We start from the raw sequence: 15,199 nt of genomic DNA, 5'->3' as shown, positions 1-15,199 counted from the left end.
CATTGAGATATCGATCTTGTCAGGTATTTTGTGCGATATCTGTATATTCAATGGATATAATTTCAAATTTATGTTATTGCACAATTAACGACGGTTAACAAAAATTTGTATGAATGATTATAGCGTCGTTGTTAACAGTTTCACAATGTGATTCTGTCTTTCTTTTGTGCGGAAACTATTATTTTTGAATGAATCAAATTATAATTTCCCACAAAAAATTGAAATGAACAAAAATTAAAACAATATTTATTTTCAACAATAATCTTAATAAACAGATTATTAATTGAAATACTACAAGAATGCACTCAAATATGCTTTGAACGTATTCTATTTAACTCGTCCCAAATATGAATTATACTTTTTTTATCCGTGTCAGATAACTTTTTTTTTTAAAAAAAAAATAATTAAGCAATTCATTCAACAGAATTCAACCCCAACAAATTGATTTGGGATAAAACTCTATCATTAAAACCGTGATAAAAAAGAGAACAAATATAAACCTCAAAAAAGTCATTGGTTACAATTAAATTGAACAGAATTTTTGATTTTCACGAAAATTGAAAAAAACATACAAACAGTTTCCGCACACCACAAGAAGAAAAAAACTTTTGTGTTCAATATGTTATCATCATAGCTGCAACATATAACATTTTTGTGACGGGGCGTATCTTGTGCATTAGCCGATGAATGATTATTAATAATACTGTTTTAATCACAACAAAGAAGTCCCAAAAAATTTTGTGTAACTTCAAAAAATTCTATTTTTCAATCATTTTCTATTTCTTTTTTAAAAAAATAAAGTTGAATTCATTGAAAGAAAATTTATTATTATTGATGCTTCAATTTCGAAAAAGTTAAAAATATTTCCAATTTATTAGATTTTGGTATGATCAAAATAAAGAAAAGGGTGTGCGTGTCTTCTCAAATGTAAAAACGATCATTTTTTAGTTGCTGTGACATATTGCACATTTGTTTATTGGAAAAAACGTTGCAATTGACATTGAGACTGTAACATTTTCAAAAAATCAGATAAAGAAAAAGGTTAGTTTTTGCTGATAATTTCATTGTTTGAAGTACTGTTGTGCCATTGTATCCTGAATATATCTCAGACAGAATGGATATTTGGAGAAATATTTTACAAAGAATATCCCCCGTTGGAAAGTTTTGGAGTTTGCTCATTTCTGACTATTTTGAAAAACAAACAATTTTTCACCCTTTTCGTGTTTTTTGAAGAACTGTTTGACGAACTTGGAGGTTGCAACGAGGATGAACAGAAAACCAGAATCGAAGAAATGAATGGATTTATTGATGAGATGAAAAATGATGAATTTAAAATAATTTGCACAATTGAGTTGCTCGACGAAATAGCAGAAATGATTGAAGAAAAGAAAATGCCTTTGAGCAACACGTCACTTCTGCTGAAGCACATGGGGTATTTCAATGTGTTGAAAGGATTATTTTCAGCCAGTTTTGAAAGATCTCCATTGTGCAAAAGGTTTCAAAATCTGATTGTTGAAGAATTTCAGAAAAAAGAAGGGAAAAACGAAATGCTTTTGACTGATCTTTGTGAATGTTGCCTTTTGTTGCGTTACGAATATATGTTCGTTTCAGAAACCAAGAATGAAATTTGTGTACCCTGCCTTCTGAAAGTGGCTGCAAACAAAGATGAAAGCAAAGAAACTCAAAAAGAAGTGGAAATGGCATTGCTTGCATTGAGCAATGTTGGTGCCTGCGTATGAAAATTTTCCTTTTTTTTTTAATGATCTTTTTTTTTCCAAAAGAAAATAGATAAAGAATTATATTTTCGCGAAATCAAAGAAATCATCCTATACCATCAAGAACACTGCAATCTTTCACAACTCGCATATCAGTCTGCTTGGATATTTTTGATAACCCGACTAAGGGTTGAAACAAGCTTGGAGGAAGAAATTGTGAATGAGCTTCATTTTGAAAGCGAGACAAGAAGGGAACTAGAAAAGCTGATGAAACAAATTGATTGGAAGAGAAAAGAAGAAGAAGAAAGAAGAAAAGAAGCGAAAGAATTGATAATTATCAGGAGATGGATCAATGCAGTTAATAATTACTTATCTTGGCCCAAATTGCGGAACGAAGAATCTGTTCTGCTTGTAGAAGGAATTGTACTGTTATTTCGAGCAGCAAAAGATAATTGCAGAGATATTTATGATAAATGCGCTAATTCATTAAGAGGAGCAGCGAAAAGCAGTGGAGTGGAAGTTGATGACTTGTTGAAAGGAGGAGCTATTGATGCAATGATGGAGGAAATACAGCAGCCAACGTTAGAAGATATATATGCATTACATATCTTGAAATTCTTTTTGAATGTTTCGGAAAGATCGAAAGAAAAGACGGATAATAAAATGGAAAAAGTTAAAAGAAAGGCAACGAAAAGAAAAGTATGTGAAAAGATGGAAGAAGAAGGATACGAAGACATCATCACAAGTTTTCATATTGTTATTCCTTTTTTGAAAACAAATTCTTATTATTTTTTTCCTAAATACTACGGAGATTATTTGATAAACATATGAACTTTGAGCGTTTTTCTTTTCCTTGTTTTTTTGAAGATGAAGATTTTAAAATGGGGTTCGTTGTGGTTTAGCTTCATTTCAGATTTGTAATTCCTGCAATGCAAATAGAAAAATATATCAAAAGAAAATGTTTTCTTTTCTTTTCTTTTCTTTTCTTTTTTTTTTTTTTTTTTAATTTTTCAATTTTGAATGAAATGCATTTGAAAAAAAAAGAATGTTCAAAAAAGAATACTGAAACATGGAAACTGGGAATTCAAATGAAAAGAAAAAGAAGAAAGAATTTATTGGAGATTGTGTGCGAATAAACGAGAAAACAGGACATTTTGTTAATTCGAATGATTTTCATTCACATCATTTCCAGAAGCCAACATTTCCAAATCAAAAACTTCACTTTCAGAAATACTGAAAGATCACCAATTGTATCATCTCCAAATAATCATGTGTGACAAAATGATAAACATCTGCTCTCAATAGCCCTATCTCCATTTACCATTTCCAATATTCTTTTGTGACAGTTTCCTTCTCCATTTCAAATTCTTTGTCTTTCTCTCATCACCTTTTGACTCTTCTGCCACTCATAAAAGAGATGATGCATTGCGTAATCTGTCGCATTCCTTCGCTTCAATCGTCCATTCCTTTATTGAAATTATTCAAATATTCTTTCTTTTTTCTTCTGCACTTCGTTCAACAGCCGAATGATAAAATGAAAAAATTGTCCTCCTTTTTTGATTGGGTGTCAATATCATATCCATTGCATTGCCTCATTGCTTAAGCTGCTTCTTCTTGACAGATGAGAAAATTGTCTTTGTGTTTGTGAATTGAAACAGAAGACAAAACTTGAAGAAGAATTCACTGAGAGTTGAATGGAATGAATTGTTAACATTACATTTTTATTGGTGAAGAAGATGTAAAAGAAGAGGAAGAGGAAGAGGAAGAGGAAGAAGAAGAAGCTAAATTAATAAATAAACGATTGAAGCTAACAAAATGAGATGATTAGCTTGGAGGAATTGTAATAAAAAGCAACATCAAATAAAATTGGTTGAAATTCAGCAAAATCAAACGTTATCTTGCTTCTTCTTCCATTTTTATGTGTTTTTCTCAGAAACAACATCTTCTCAATCTTTCACGCATTCGACTTGATTTTTCCTTTTCACCTTCAAAAATCATGAAATATTTGGAGATCATTCTTTTCATTCAAAAATCTTCCGCTTTTCCTTCACTTCTTTCTCATAAATAATCTTTCTTCCAAAAATAACTCTTCGCAAAAACCCAAAGTAATGCATCTTCATTATATCTTGAATTTTTGTTTTTCTTCTTCTTTGCCTTTTCCTTCCCCTCTGTTCTTATTCTTCAAAGTCATCAAATCCCTCGCTTTTTGAATAGCTTAAAAGAAAACAATAAAAATTCAATAATATTTATTTTTTAAGATAAAAGCAAACCTTTTGATTTGTTAGCCATTTTTAATTTTTGCCTCATTGGAATTGTTCGTTTTCTTCAATAAAAATTCATCATTCCTCCATTTTCAAGCGTTTCTGTAACATATTCTCCAATCATCCGTTTCCAAAAGTCTTTTCATCTCCATTTGAGAAGGTTTCTGATCCCTCTGAATAATGAGAGATTTGAATGTTTTTTCAATTCCTTCTGATTGAATCAAGAATTGACTTCATCCAATTCCCATCCAATCTCTTCACCCTGCTTCCTTTCCACATATAACAGTTATTCGAGCAAGGCATTCTTCCAAGAAAAGTGAATGTCAGTCATTCATTCAGTTTATTTGGTTCATGAACTCGAACAATAAAAAATAATATATTTGAAAATAATTACAAACTTCATCTTTACCAAAAATTCTCAACAGTTCTTCTTTCAGGAAAGCAATTTTCAACAGATGTTTATTCATATTCCAAATCAAATGCCTGCATAACGAACTGATGATATAAAAAAATATCATTCCACAAACCAGAAATGAGCAAACATATAACTTTCCATTCTTTAAGTCTCTTCCACTTTTTTACTTTTTTCAGTAAGCCAATAAAAACATAAACCATTTCTTTCATATTTGTTCGCAAAACTGTCTAATCAAATGGTTATGCAAACTGCTTTTTCCATCACATACAAATTCTTGAATCCAATTCCACAACCAAATGAAAAATACATTTCTCAACAGAAGGCATGATTATTGAATTCTTCGAAATCCTCGATCACATGTTCAGCAAAAGCTTTGAAAAACAAGTCAATCCGAATAAATAACAATGGTTAATCATTTATTTTCAATGCGAATTGAGACCATAACATAAATGTTCTGTGAATAACAAACAATGAAGCAACAAATTTAAGTTTGTTTGTATGTTTTCAAATTATTATGTTTCTAAAAATCAATTTAATATTATTTGTTATTTGTTACTGTTGAAACAATTTTTTTGCATTGATAAGGCAAGCACTAAATTGCACTTTGTTTATGAAATTTTTCTTTCAAAAAATTGTTATGATTTTTGGTTTAATGTTTTTTTAGAAAAACACAGTTATATTCTGGACAGCTGTTTAATAGGAGTATTTTTACATTGCATCATCAATAACAAATTTCAAATATTATAATAAGTATTTCAATTTCACCTTTTCTTTATTCAATCAAGTGTTAAACAATAAAAAATGATCATTTTTATAATATTTAATTTTTTCAAATCAAAACTGATTTTTATTCCCGACAAGCATGCATTTGTTCTTTTTAGGGTGTCTGATTTTGGCAGAGACATTTAAATCTCAAGTCATCTATGAAACAGCCACATTAGAAAACCAAGGTATTTTTTCAAATAGAAATTCTAAATATAACTGTATTTATTTTGGTCAAGGCAACTCAAATGATGTTCAATTCCCCGCAAATAGCAATAATAATTATTTGTCAGAACAGAGAAAAGCATCAGGAATGGAAAGATGGAAAACAGGAACATGCACAGCGATTTATTCATTTTTGCGCTTTTCCAATTCTTCAGTTGGACTGAAAAATGTGGCAGTGGAATATTCTTCCTCGCCATTTATTCTGATAACAGATAAATCGAATGTGGTGTTGGATTCCTGCATTTCCCACCAAAAATCAGAATCACCTTTTCATTTGAATATCGGGTCAATCTGCCTCACAAACATGACTTTGATCCCCCAAGAGAGTCTTAACCCATCCAGTCTTATATTTTCATCTGATGATCCCAATTCTGTTATTTTGAGCAATTCTATCATCACAGACTTGGCTGTTTCATCTTCAGACAATCTCCTGTTATCAGGAAAGAGCAAAAGCGAACAGATTGATAATTGTGCCTTCAGGAACACGTCTGTGAAATGTACCTCGAATAGCGATCATTTTGTGGAACATTCATGTTTTCTGAGTTCAATGGAGAACTGCCTCATTTATTCGTGTGTGAATGCCTTTGAAGGAGGGATTTCGAGTGGATCCTATTCTTCACATGAATTCATCTGCAAAAACACAACAATAAACTTCGGGAAAAGAGAAATGAATGCTCTTCAGAAAAAAGGACAAATGAACACAACTGAAAGCCAATCCTTTTCGTTGTGTGAATGGGTTGATTGTACAGCACCGCAAGGAGGTGCTCTTTACGTGCATGACAATGCAAGTGCTATTCTCACAGTTGAAAATTCTTCATTCACAAGATGCAATGCTTCATCGACAAGAGGTGGCGGAATATTTGCTCAAAAAATTGCTGAATGCATTGTGCAACATTCAGCATTCATCCAATGCACAGCAGCTGCAACAAATAATCATGGGGGAGGAGGCATTCAGTTTGAAAATGTATATGTTCAGCCAATGATTGATGATTGCTATTTTCAAAACTGTTCATCAAGTAATGATGGAGGGGCAGTTGATATCTGTATAACAAAAACTCAAAGACAGAAAGAATGCATTGTTAATTCATTTTTCGATAACTGCAGATGTAATAGTTCTGCTGATGGTGCTGGAGGTGCAATTTTGCATGATATTTCTTCAGATAAAGTTATCACCTCAAATTGTTTATTTTGTCATTGCTTTGCAATGTGTGGAGGGGGAGCTGTTTTTCATAAAGTGAATGAAAATAACAATGGAATTTTATTTTATTTCTGTTTTTTCCATAATAACACATGCATGAAAGGAGGACATGATATTGCTCTGCATGGCTCAACCTCAAATAATATTGATTCCACCTGCTTTTCAACCAGGCAAACTACAAACAGAGTTAGCATCAGATACGACTCAATTGTTGATCGTAGTGAATGGCTTCGCAATGATTTTGGATCTGTGAGATTTGTTTCTTCAACTGATTCACAACCAAAAGGCAACAACACATATGCATGTGGAATAAATGAATCTCATCCATGCAGCACGATCAGCCGTTGTCTTACACAACTCATTCCAGATTTAGTGAACAATGTAGAAGTATTTTCGGGAACAATAATCGAAACGAATAGTTTTGATTGTGGATTCAACACTTTTTCTGTTTATGGCCAAAGCAATATGAGCACAGCAATCCAAACAGAATTTGAAGCATCTGGGCTGTCTCTATTTTCGGTATCGACAGGCACATTGACTGCAAGTGATTTTATTCTTGTGCATGACTCGGCTCATCCGAATAACCGTGGGTCTAGACTGTTTGAGATAAGTGGAGCAGGAGGAATGAGGATCAGCAGACTGAACATATCTTTTGGGAGCGGACAATCAACAGAAACAGCATTTTCGACAGAACTGATAAATGTCCAGAATGGGATGTTTCAGATGGAACATGTGAACTGGGCAAAGACAATTTCCACAAATTCACTGTTTTCGCTTTCTTCAACAAATGAGATTTCATTGACACTTTCTGAGTGTGCATTTGATGGGATTGAGAGAGCAACGAGCGGAGCAGCAGTGATATCGTTTTCGAATGACAAGGTCAACATTGATGTGAATTTGAGCACTTTTGAAGGATGTGGAAGCAGAACATCTGCTGATGGGGGATCGATGATGCTGTGTGTTGGGAATGGAAATGAAGTGAAAGTGAAAGGTGGATCTTTTGATGGGTGCTATTGCTCTGCAACATATGGATTTGGAGGAGGAATTCTTCTTCGATTGTCGACTGAAAATCCCAATTTCCTGATTTCTTCTTCGTTTGGCACAAACACAGCCAAATGGGGGAATGATATCTTTGTCATTTCACCCAATCTGGAAGAAACAGCAAAATCGGAAAACATCACATGTGTGACAGATTCTTTGGATTCTCTTGAGAAAGTGGGGGGATACGACAACGGAAACAACAGTGTGGCTATTCCTCTGTGCATTTATCTCCTCCCCACCCCAGAAGAAATATATGTGAGCAATTCTGAGGCATCCAATCACTCACACTGTGGAATTGTCCAATTCCCATGTTTGACTTTGAAGCACTCACTCGCACTGTTGACAGGAGAAAAGAAAGTTATTGTGAATGGAATGGTTGAGATGAGTGATGAATTGGCCTTTGCTGGACAGAAACATGAAATCCGAGGAAATGATGATGAAAGTGGTTGGATAGTCTCTGATTCAAGTGAGACATCCAATTCATCGATGATAACAGCAAGTGTTGAGACAGAATTATCAAAACTCATCTTCTCTCTTCCATCTTCCCTTCCTCTTCACTCCACTTTCATTTCGTCATCTTCATCATCAATAACTCTGTCTCAATGCTCACTTTCCCTTCAAAATCCATCATCAGAATTGACAATTCTGTATTTGTCTGTTGAGTCAGGGATCCTGATAATCGACAAATTCTCAGCTTCATCAATTGATTTGAGGAGAAATCCTCTGTTCTCGTTGAGAGGAAGCAGCACAAATACCGAGTTGATGAGCACTCTGTGGTTGAACATGACGAACAGCAATTTCACAAAAATCGAAAGAGCAGCTGGAAATGGAGGGTGTGTGAGCATTGACAACAGCAATGATGAAAATACAAATTCACAAATAAATATTGAAGAATGTTCATTTGATGGATGCTCTGTTTTGGCTGATGAAAGCAGAGGAGGGGCTATCAATGCTCAGTTGAAAGGGAGCATTCAAATGAATGTTATTTCTTGCACATTCACAGGATGCACAGCTCCAGCAGAAGAACGGAAGATTGGGTTTGGGGGAGGGATGGCGCTGAAGCTGATTGATGATGATTCTTCATTTGTGATCTCATCCCCTGTTTTTGAGGCAGACAAGCCAAATGTTGCAAAATATGGAAATGACCTGTTTGTTGAATCATCCAACTTGACAAAGAGCATCACAAACACCTCTCTTCCATTTGTGACTGGGCATCTGGCAGATATTTCGTTGGATTCTATGAGAGGTTTTGATGGGAGTGACACGACAAATGCCATTCCACTGGTGTATTTCTGGCTTGCAATCGGCTCAGAGATATTTATTGGGAGCGAAGGTTGTGATGTGAGTGTGTGTGGATTCTCGGATTATCCTTGTCTGTCGATGGATCATTCGTTGACAAGGCTGGCAGAAGGAAATGAAAGGAATGTCAACATCATTGGAAAAGGGTATCTTCAGAAGAGTGTTGATGTGAGTGGAATATCAGTGAAATCGGATGAGAGCAGCATGTGTTCATTGGAATGTGTCTCATCGCTTGAAGGAGCAGAAGGAGCAGCAATGAAGATTTGTGGCATCACCAATTTCGAGCTGATGAAGTTTGTGATTCCATCTTCATTTGCAAGTGGAGTGAATGTTTTGATGCATGTTGGCTCAAGCGAGGGATTGTTGACTGTGAAAGACTGCACATTCACCAAAAAAGGAGATGAGAGAGAAGAATTGACAGATTATGGGCTGATCAAGGCAGAAGGAGGGACAGTTGTGCTGGAATTGGTGACGATGCAATTGTTGAGCTTTTCGCAGGATGTTATTTCTGTGTTGTCGACAACTGTGCTGAATGCGAAAAATCTGACGATGAAGAATATTGAGGTGGAGGGAGCAAGCGGATTGAGGATATCAAAGGGATCAGCTGGAGAGAAGAGAGGGAGCAATGAAGGAGAACAAAACATTGTAATTGAGTGGAGTTTGTTTGAAGAAGTCACCCAAGACACGACAGAAAACATCTCGATCATTCGAAATGACAATGATGAGCCATTGAAAATGGTGATTGGGAACACAACGATGAAGAGATGTGGTGGAACGAGGTGTGGAAAGGGAGGAGGGATGTTTTGTGAGTTGAATGAAGGAGGAAAGTTTGAAAGCTCATTTTGCACGATTTCTGAATGTTTCTGCTCGAGCACTGGAAGAGGCGGGTGGCTGTTTCTGGAATGCACCTCGACAGCTGAGCAGCCTCTGAATTTTGTGCTGTCGAATATCACATTCAGAGACAACTCTGCATTCAGAGGAAGAGATGTGTATGTTCGATGCCACTCAATCGAAACACAAATAGCAGATGAGCAATTCTTGCTGGATTTCAGAGCACCGTTTGTGAAGGATCTTGCAATATGGGGATGCACAACAGACTCGTTTGAAGGAGAAGAAGATCTTTTGTTGAGGGTTGTGAAATATCAGAGCGAGACAATATTTGTGTCTTCTGTTTCTGAATATCACGAAGACAGCAAGCAATGTGGAGAATTGGATACGCCATGCCACTCATTGAGCTTTGGAATTCAGCACATCATTCCATCTCTGTATTCACAGCTGCTGATCTTGGGGCAAACAGAAATTGTTGGGAAGTGTGATGTTCTTGATGTGACCATTCGCTCATTGCAATCTCCCTCAGCTGCTTTGGTGTATCTGAACTCAACAATGGCAAACGAAGGAAGTCTTATCACAACCTCAGAAAAAGTACGGATCGAAAGTGTGAAATTCAACTTTGGTCAGTCATTTTCATATTCAGGCAATTCAATCATTCATGAATCAAGTGGTCAACTTTCTCTTTCATTTGTTGATTTTTCTTCGGTTGGCCAATCAGAAAGCATTGAATCTGTTGCTCTGAATTCAACATTGTTGAGCATCGAAAATGGAATTCTTCATGTTGACAACTGCTCAATATCAATGCTTTCATTCCAGAAGCCTTCTTTTCTGCTAAATGGAGATGAGGTCTCAATCACAAATATGAAACTGGAAAAGATTGAATCAACAACAGATGTATTTGAGATTGGACAATGTGGAAGTGTTGTATTTAATGGAGTATCTGCAGATGGAGTGAAATTGTCTGAAGGGTGTATTATTGAAATTAGGGATTTGTCATCAGGAACAATTTCTCTTGTCGATTCATCATTCAACAACTGCTCAAAAAATTCAGAAGGAGCTTCTGTTCTTTCAGCTTCTTCAACTTATGCTCAAATCGTTCTTTCAAACTGTTCCTATTCAAACTGTGATTCTTTATCTGACAAAGGAAGCATAATGGAGATAAGCAATGCAAAGGATGTTTCGATGGATTCATGTCAATTTATTGGAGTGCAAACAAAAGAAAGTGTAAATAAGAGAAACAGGGATTTTGAAGAAATATGCAAATGGAATGGATCTCTTGTTCACTCAGCGAATTCTTCTTTGGTGATGAAGGATGTGATTATTTCTGATGCTTCATCAGGTGGATTGTCAGTGTCTGCAGGCGATGTGACGATTGAGAAAGGAGAGTTTTTGAACAACAATCCTTTCATTGAAAAATATCCATCTCTTCATCGAAACATCATTTGTTCAGATTCTGCTTCATTAACCATCACCAGCTTGAAAGGCGGAGATGGAGTGATGCCAAATTCTTCTCTTTGGATTTTGAACGATGGATGTGATTTGAGAGGGATAGCAGGAGAAAGGTCATCTCCATTTTTCATTCCCAGACTGGAAGATGTTTCAGTGAATGAGAATGGCAGCAATGTTGTTGTGAAATTCAGAGGATCACTTCTTCTTCCTTGTGACTTGTCATTCAGATTGATATTCAAAACAGGGGATGTGGAGTTGGTTGAGACATATCCATTTGAGGAAGACAGTTTTGTTGCAGAAACAGAAGTGATTGGAAGAGTTCCATCAGAAAATATTTCAAAGATTGCAGATGAAACAGAGGTGTCAGTGATGATTCTGTTTGGGAAGCAATTGGCAGAGACTTCTCCACAGATTCTGAAAAACAAAACAGAACCAAAGACTGGAAATGATAAAGTGGTGGAAGGAGGAAAAGAAGGAAAATCATCATGGACTGTGATTATTGCCATTATATTTGTTGTTTTGTTTTTGATTGTACTGATTGTATCTATTATTCTGGCAATTCGATGGAGAAAGCAAAAGAGACGAACAGAAGAATTGGAAGTGATTGTGAATGACACGGTGAGGAAGGATCCGAAGCTGATTGAGATGGTGACGACGGAGCCATCGCCCGAGGAACAGTGGAGGAGAGCAGAGAGGGAAGCAGAGAAGAAGAATGAAGAAAGGATCAAGAAGAGAATGTGTGAGAAAAGCTTGGAACATTCTGAATCATCTGAGCATTTGCTGAGTGAGAGTGGATCGACAGAATACATCTTGGGGAGAGATTCAGACAAAATTCCTGATTGGGCATTGGAGAAAGTTGAGGAAGAGGAAATAAGAAAGCAGACTCCATCACCTTCAATCTCATCCACTTCAACAACAGACTCAGATTCAACTTTTGTTCGTGGGGAGGATCTGTGTCCAACCACTTCATCGATGTCGAATCTGGTGGATGCGATGGCCTGTTCATCTCCACATGAGAAGCTGATTGTGGATTTGAGAGATTCACTGTTCATGCTTCTTCATGGAAAGAATAAGACAAAGGAGATGGCGATAGGCACTCTGCAGGAGAGGGAGCAAACAGCTGCACAGATCCTGTTCTGGGTGGCGAATCTTGCGCTTCATTCATTTGATGAAATGGAAAATCCACTTTCTTCTCTTGCAAATCTGAGTCCGCATATTGTGTTATTCTCTGAGCATATGGTCATCTGCATTGTGATGCACTCTGACTTCCTTTCTTCTGATGATTCAGATTCATCATCGATCTCTTCATTAACTGTTGTCTCATCTTCTTCCTCCAATGTTTCAGTGATGAGCGAGAGATTCACAGACTCTCCACCTCCTTCATCTGCCTTTGAAGACGACGACGATATCAGAAAAGAATGTCTGAGATGGAAAGCACCAGAACTGCTGATCAACAAGAATATTGGAGCGAAAAAGAAGTCAGTTGCCTTTTCAATTGGGATGATGCTGTGGGAGTGCTTGACATTGGAGATTCCGTTTGGAGAATATGAGGGAGAGGTGGCAGGGCAGAAGATTGTGAATGGAGAGAGGCCGGACATGTCAGAAATCGAAGGCACGACATTCTGTCGCCTGGTGAGATCGGCAGTGGCGCAGAGCAAAGACGATCGCCCATCGCTGTTTGTGATGAAGCGCGAGTTTTTCCAACACTTTCCGGCTGGCGTGATGATGGTGACTGTGTCAGATGCAATCGATTACACCGAAGACTCAAAAGTTGTGAGTGCCTCGTTCATCTCGGACATGCAGTGAGTCTGAGTTGTTCTTTGAGCAGCAATTGCTCCACATCCTGGCTTCGTTAAAGCAATCGTCGGAACTTCTTTGCATTGTTAATATTTGTCAACACACTGGGAAAGATGCTTTGAATGCTTTCAAGTCAACGCTTATTTTGAAAGATGTGCAGTCAAGTGAGGGAGCGAAAAATGAAATCAGCATGATTGTCTATTCGATTCAGATGTGTTTTTCAGTTTCTATCCGCTTCTGCATGAAGGGCGAGAACATGAATCAGTACAGCTATTTCATTTTTTGATTTTAATTTTGTTTTTCAGTGATGTTTGATAGATTTTTGTTATTTTTTACTTTTTCCGTGTTTTTATTTTGAATAATCAGCATTTTCAATTTTCAGTGCAATGAGAAACACCTTGAATATTTTATCATTCTTTCATTTTTCGTTTTGTGTAATTCCATGTTTATTTTTTGTTATATTGTTGCTCTCTTTTGCGATGATTCTGTTCATATTTGCGAATTAACCGTTTTTCTTTCATTTTATTTTCAAAAAACAACTCTTTTTTATGATTATCTGTTCATCACATTTTGTATATATTCATTATTATTTTTTGTGTTTGTATATTTTATGAATGATTATTCTTCTTTTTTGAAGTCAGAAGTGGCATCTTCATTTTTTTAAAAAACATTAATGATGAAAAATCAAACTCACATAATGAAAATATCTCAATATTCTTTTCATTCGAAAAAAACATTTTTATTCATTTTTTTCTAATCAAACAGGGCTTTAGAAACAATATGAAAATTTTTTAAAATTTGAATGAAAAATATATTGTAAATGATAATGAATTATCATAATGATTAACATCCCGAAAAAGTTATGATTTCAAAAATAATCACCCATATATGGGTAATTCTTTTTGAAAAGTCGCAAATGTTTAATTTTCAAATAAAACAAAAATTGCATTTTTCGCTCAAATTTCTGTTTTAACTCACGAATCTTCTTTAGAATGTGTGAAATAGCATTATCAAGAAATATATTCCATATAAGTGAAGTTTGATGCTCTTGGACAAATATTTTATTAAAATATGCATTTTTTGATTTAAATGAAAATTTAACATTTGCGACTTTTCAAAAATAATTACCCATATGTGTGATTATTATTGTTTTCAAACTTTTTCGATCAAAAAATTCGATAAAAAAAATGTATTTGAAAAATGAAATTAAAATATCCAAGTGATAGTAAACTCATCTAAAGTGTTTCACTTTTTCATTTTCATATCTTTTTCATTGTGTTTAGCCATCACAAATATGCAAAGAGCTTCTGATAAATTATTTCGGAACAAACGATAAAAATAATGCAATTATTCGCAACCCGAAAAAATGTTTGATTTAAAAAATAATCACCTATATGTTCATGCCTGCGATTATATTCGATGTGATAAAATCAGGTTTTGACTGTCTATTCATTTAAAACAAAAATATTTAATTTTTTTCTGGAAGGAACAATAAAATCATAAGTTTTATTCCACTGTTGTGTTAAACATTTTAGGCTCTTCTAAAAGAGATACACAGATATTATATTTTAATGAAAAAATCGAAAGAAAGATGAAACGATGGCTTTGATAAATTTGAAAAAAAATTTTTTTTGATTGATCGCGATTATATTTCAATCTTTTTTTTGAAATTGAAGACTTTTCCTTATGCTTTTGGCAAGTCAGAAAAACAAATCCCATCACAGAAATCAGTTCAAATCGAAATATATGATCATTGAAGCTCGTCAATAATCACCTCGGTTGTTATCAAGGCAGCAAATGATCACATTTTTTCGAACATCTATAAATATAAGAGATTATTTATGAAATTTTTTCTTTTTTCGGGTTGTAGATTTTTCAAAATTTGCTTGTCATTGAAAAGAGATTTTGAATTCATTGCTTAATTTATCACAACTGTTTTGAGATAAAGCAAATCAGTTGAAATCAATATTCAAATGTCTTTATTGAGCCTTTTCACTCTGTTGTGATCATTAATGCATATTCAAAGGAAATTCTTGAATAGAAAATTTTGAATGAAAAAATATGACTTCAAAAATAATCACTCATATAGAAAGAAAAAAGTCAACATTTATAAAAATCTGCACATTTTCAAAAAAAAAAATGTCAATATCCAATGTTTCAATGAACTTTTTTCTTTCTATATGAGTGATTATTTTTGAAGTCATAT

General features: G+C 34.9%; 2 protein-coding genes across 2 annotated transcripts; both read left to right on the top strand.

Annotated features, from left to right (window-relative positions):
* Positions 1-886: 886 nt before the first annotated feature.
* MONOS_16887 (uncharacterized protein) lies at positions 887-2,617 on the top strand (the record flags this gene model as incomplete). Its single annotated transcript, XM_067869757.1, has 8 exons — positions 887-907; positions 1,030-1,041; positions 1,110-1,161; positions 1,234-1,467; positions 1,612-1,733; positions 1,782-1,870; positions 2,207-2,460; positions 2,583-2,617. 8 exons carry the CDS (start codon positions 887-889, stop codon positions 2,615-2,617), a joined length of 819 nt encoding a protein of 272 aa, XP_067736469.1.
* Positions 2,618-6,672: 4,055 nt separating this feature from the next.
* Positions 6,673-13,002, top strand: MONOS_11537 (uncharacterized protein; the record flags this gene model as incomplete). The annotated part of the gene is made up of 1 exon (XM_067864076.1): positions 6,673-13,002. The coding sequence occupies one exon, from the start codon at positions 6,673-6,675 to the stop codon at positions 13,000-13,002; it is 6,330 nt and encodes a 2,109-aa protein (XP_067736468.1).
* Positions 13,003-15,199: the final 2,197 nt, after the last annotated feature.

Source organism: Monocercomonoides exilis (genome assembly GCF_001643675.1).
Source record: "Monocercomonoides exilis strain PA203 chromosome Unknown scaffold1-2713096, whole genome shotgun sequence".
In the NCBI taxonomy this organism is placed as follows: Eukaryota; Preaxostyla; order Oxymonadida; family Polymastigidae; genus Monocercomonoides; species Monocercomonoides exilis.
The sequence above is the reverse complement of the archived record's forward strand: the minus strand, read 5'-3'. Positions and strand labels throughout refer to the sequence as shown.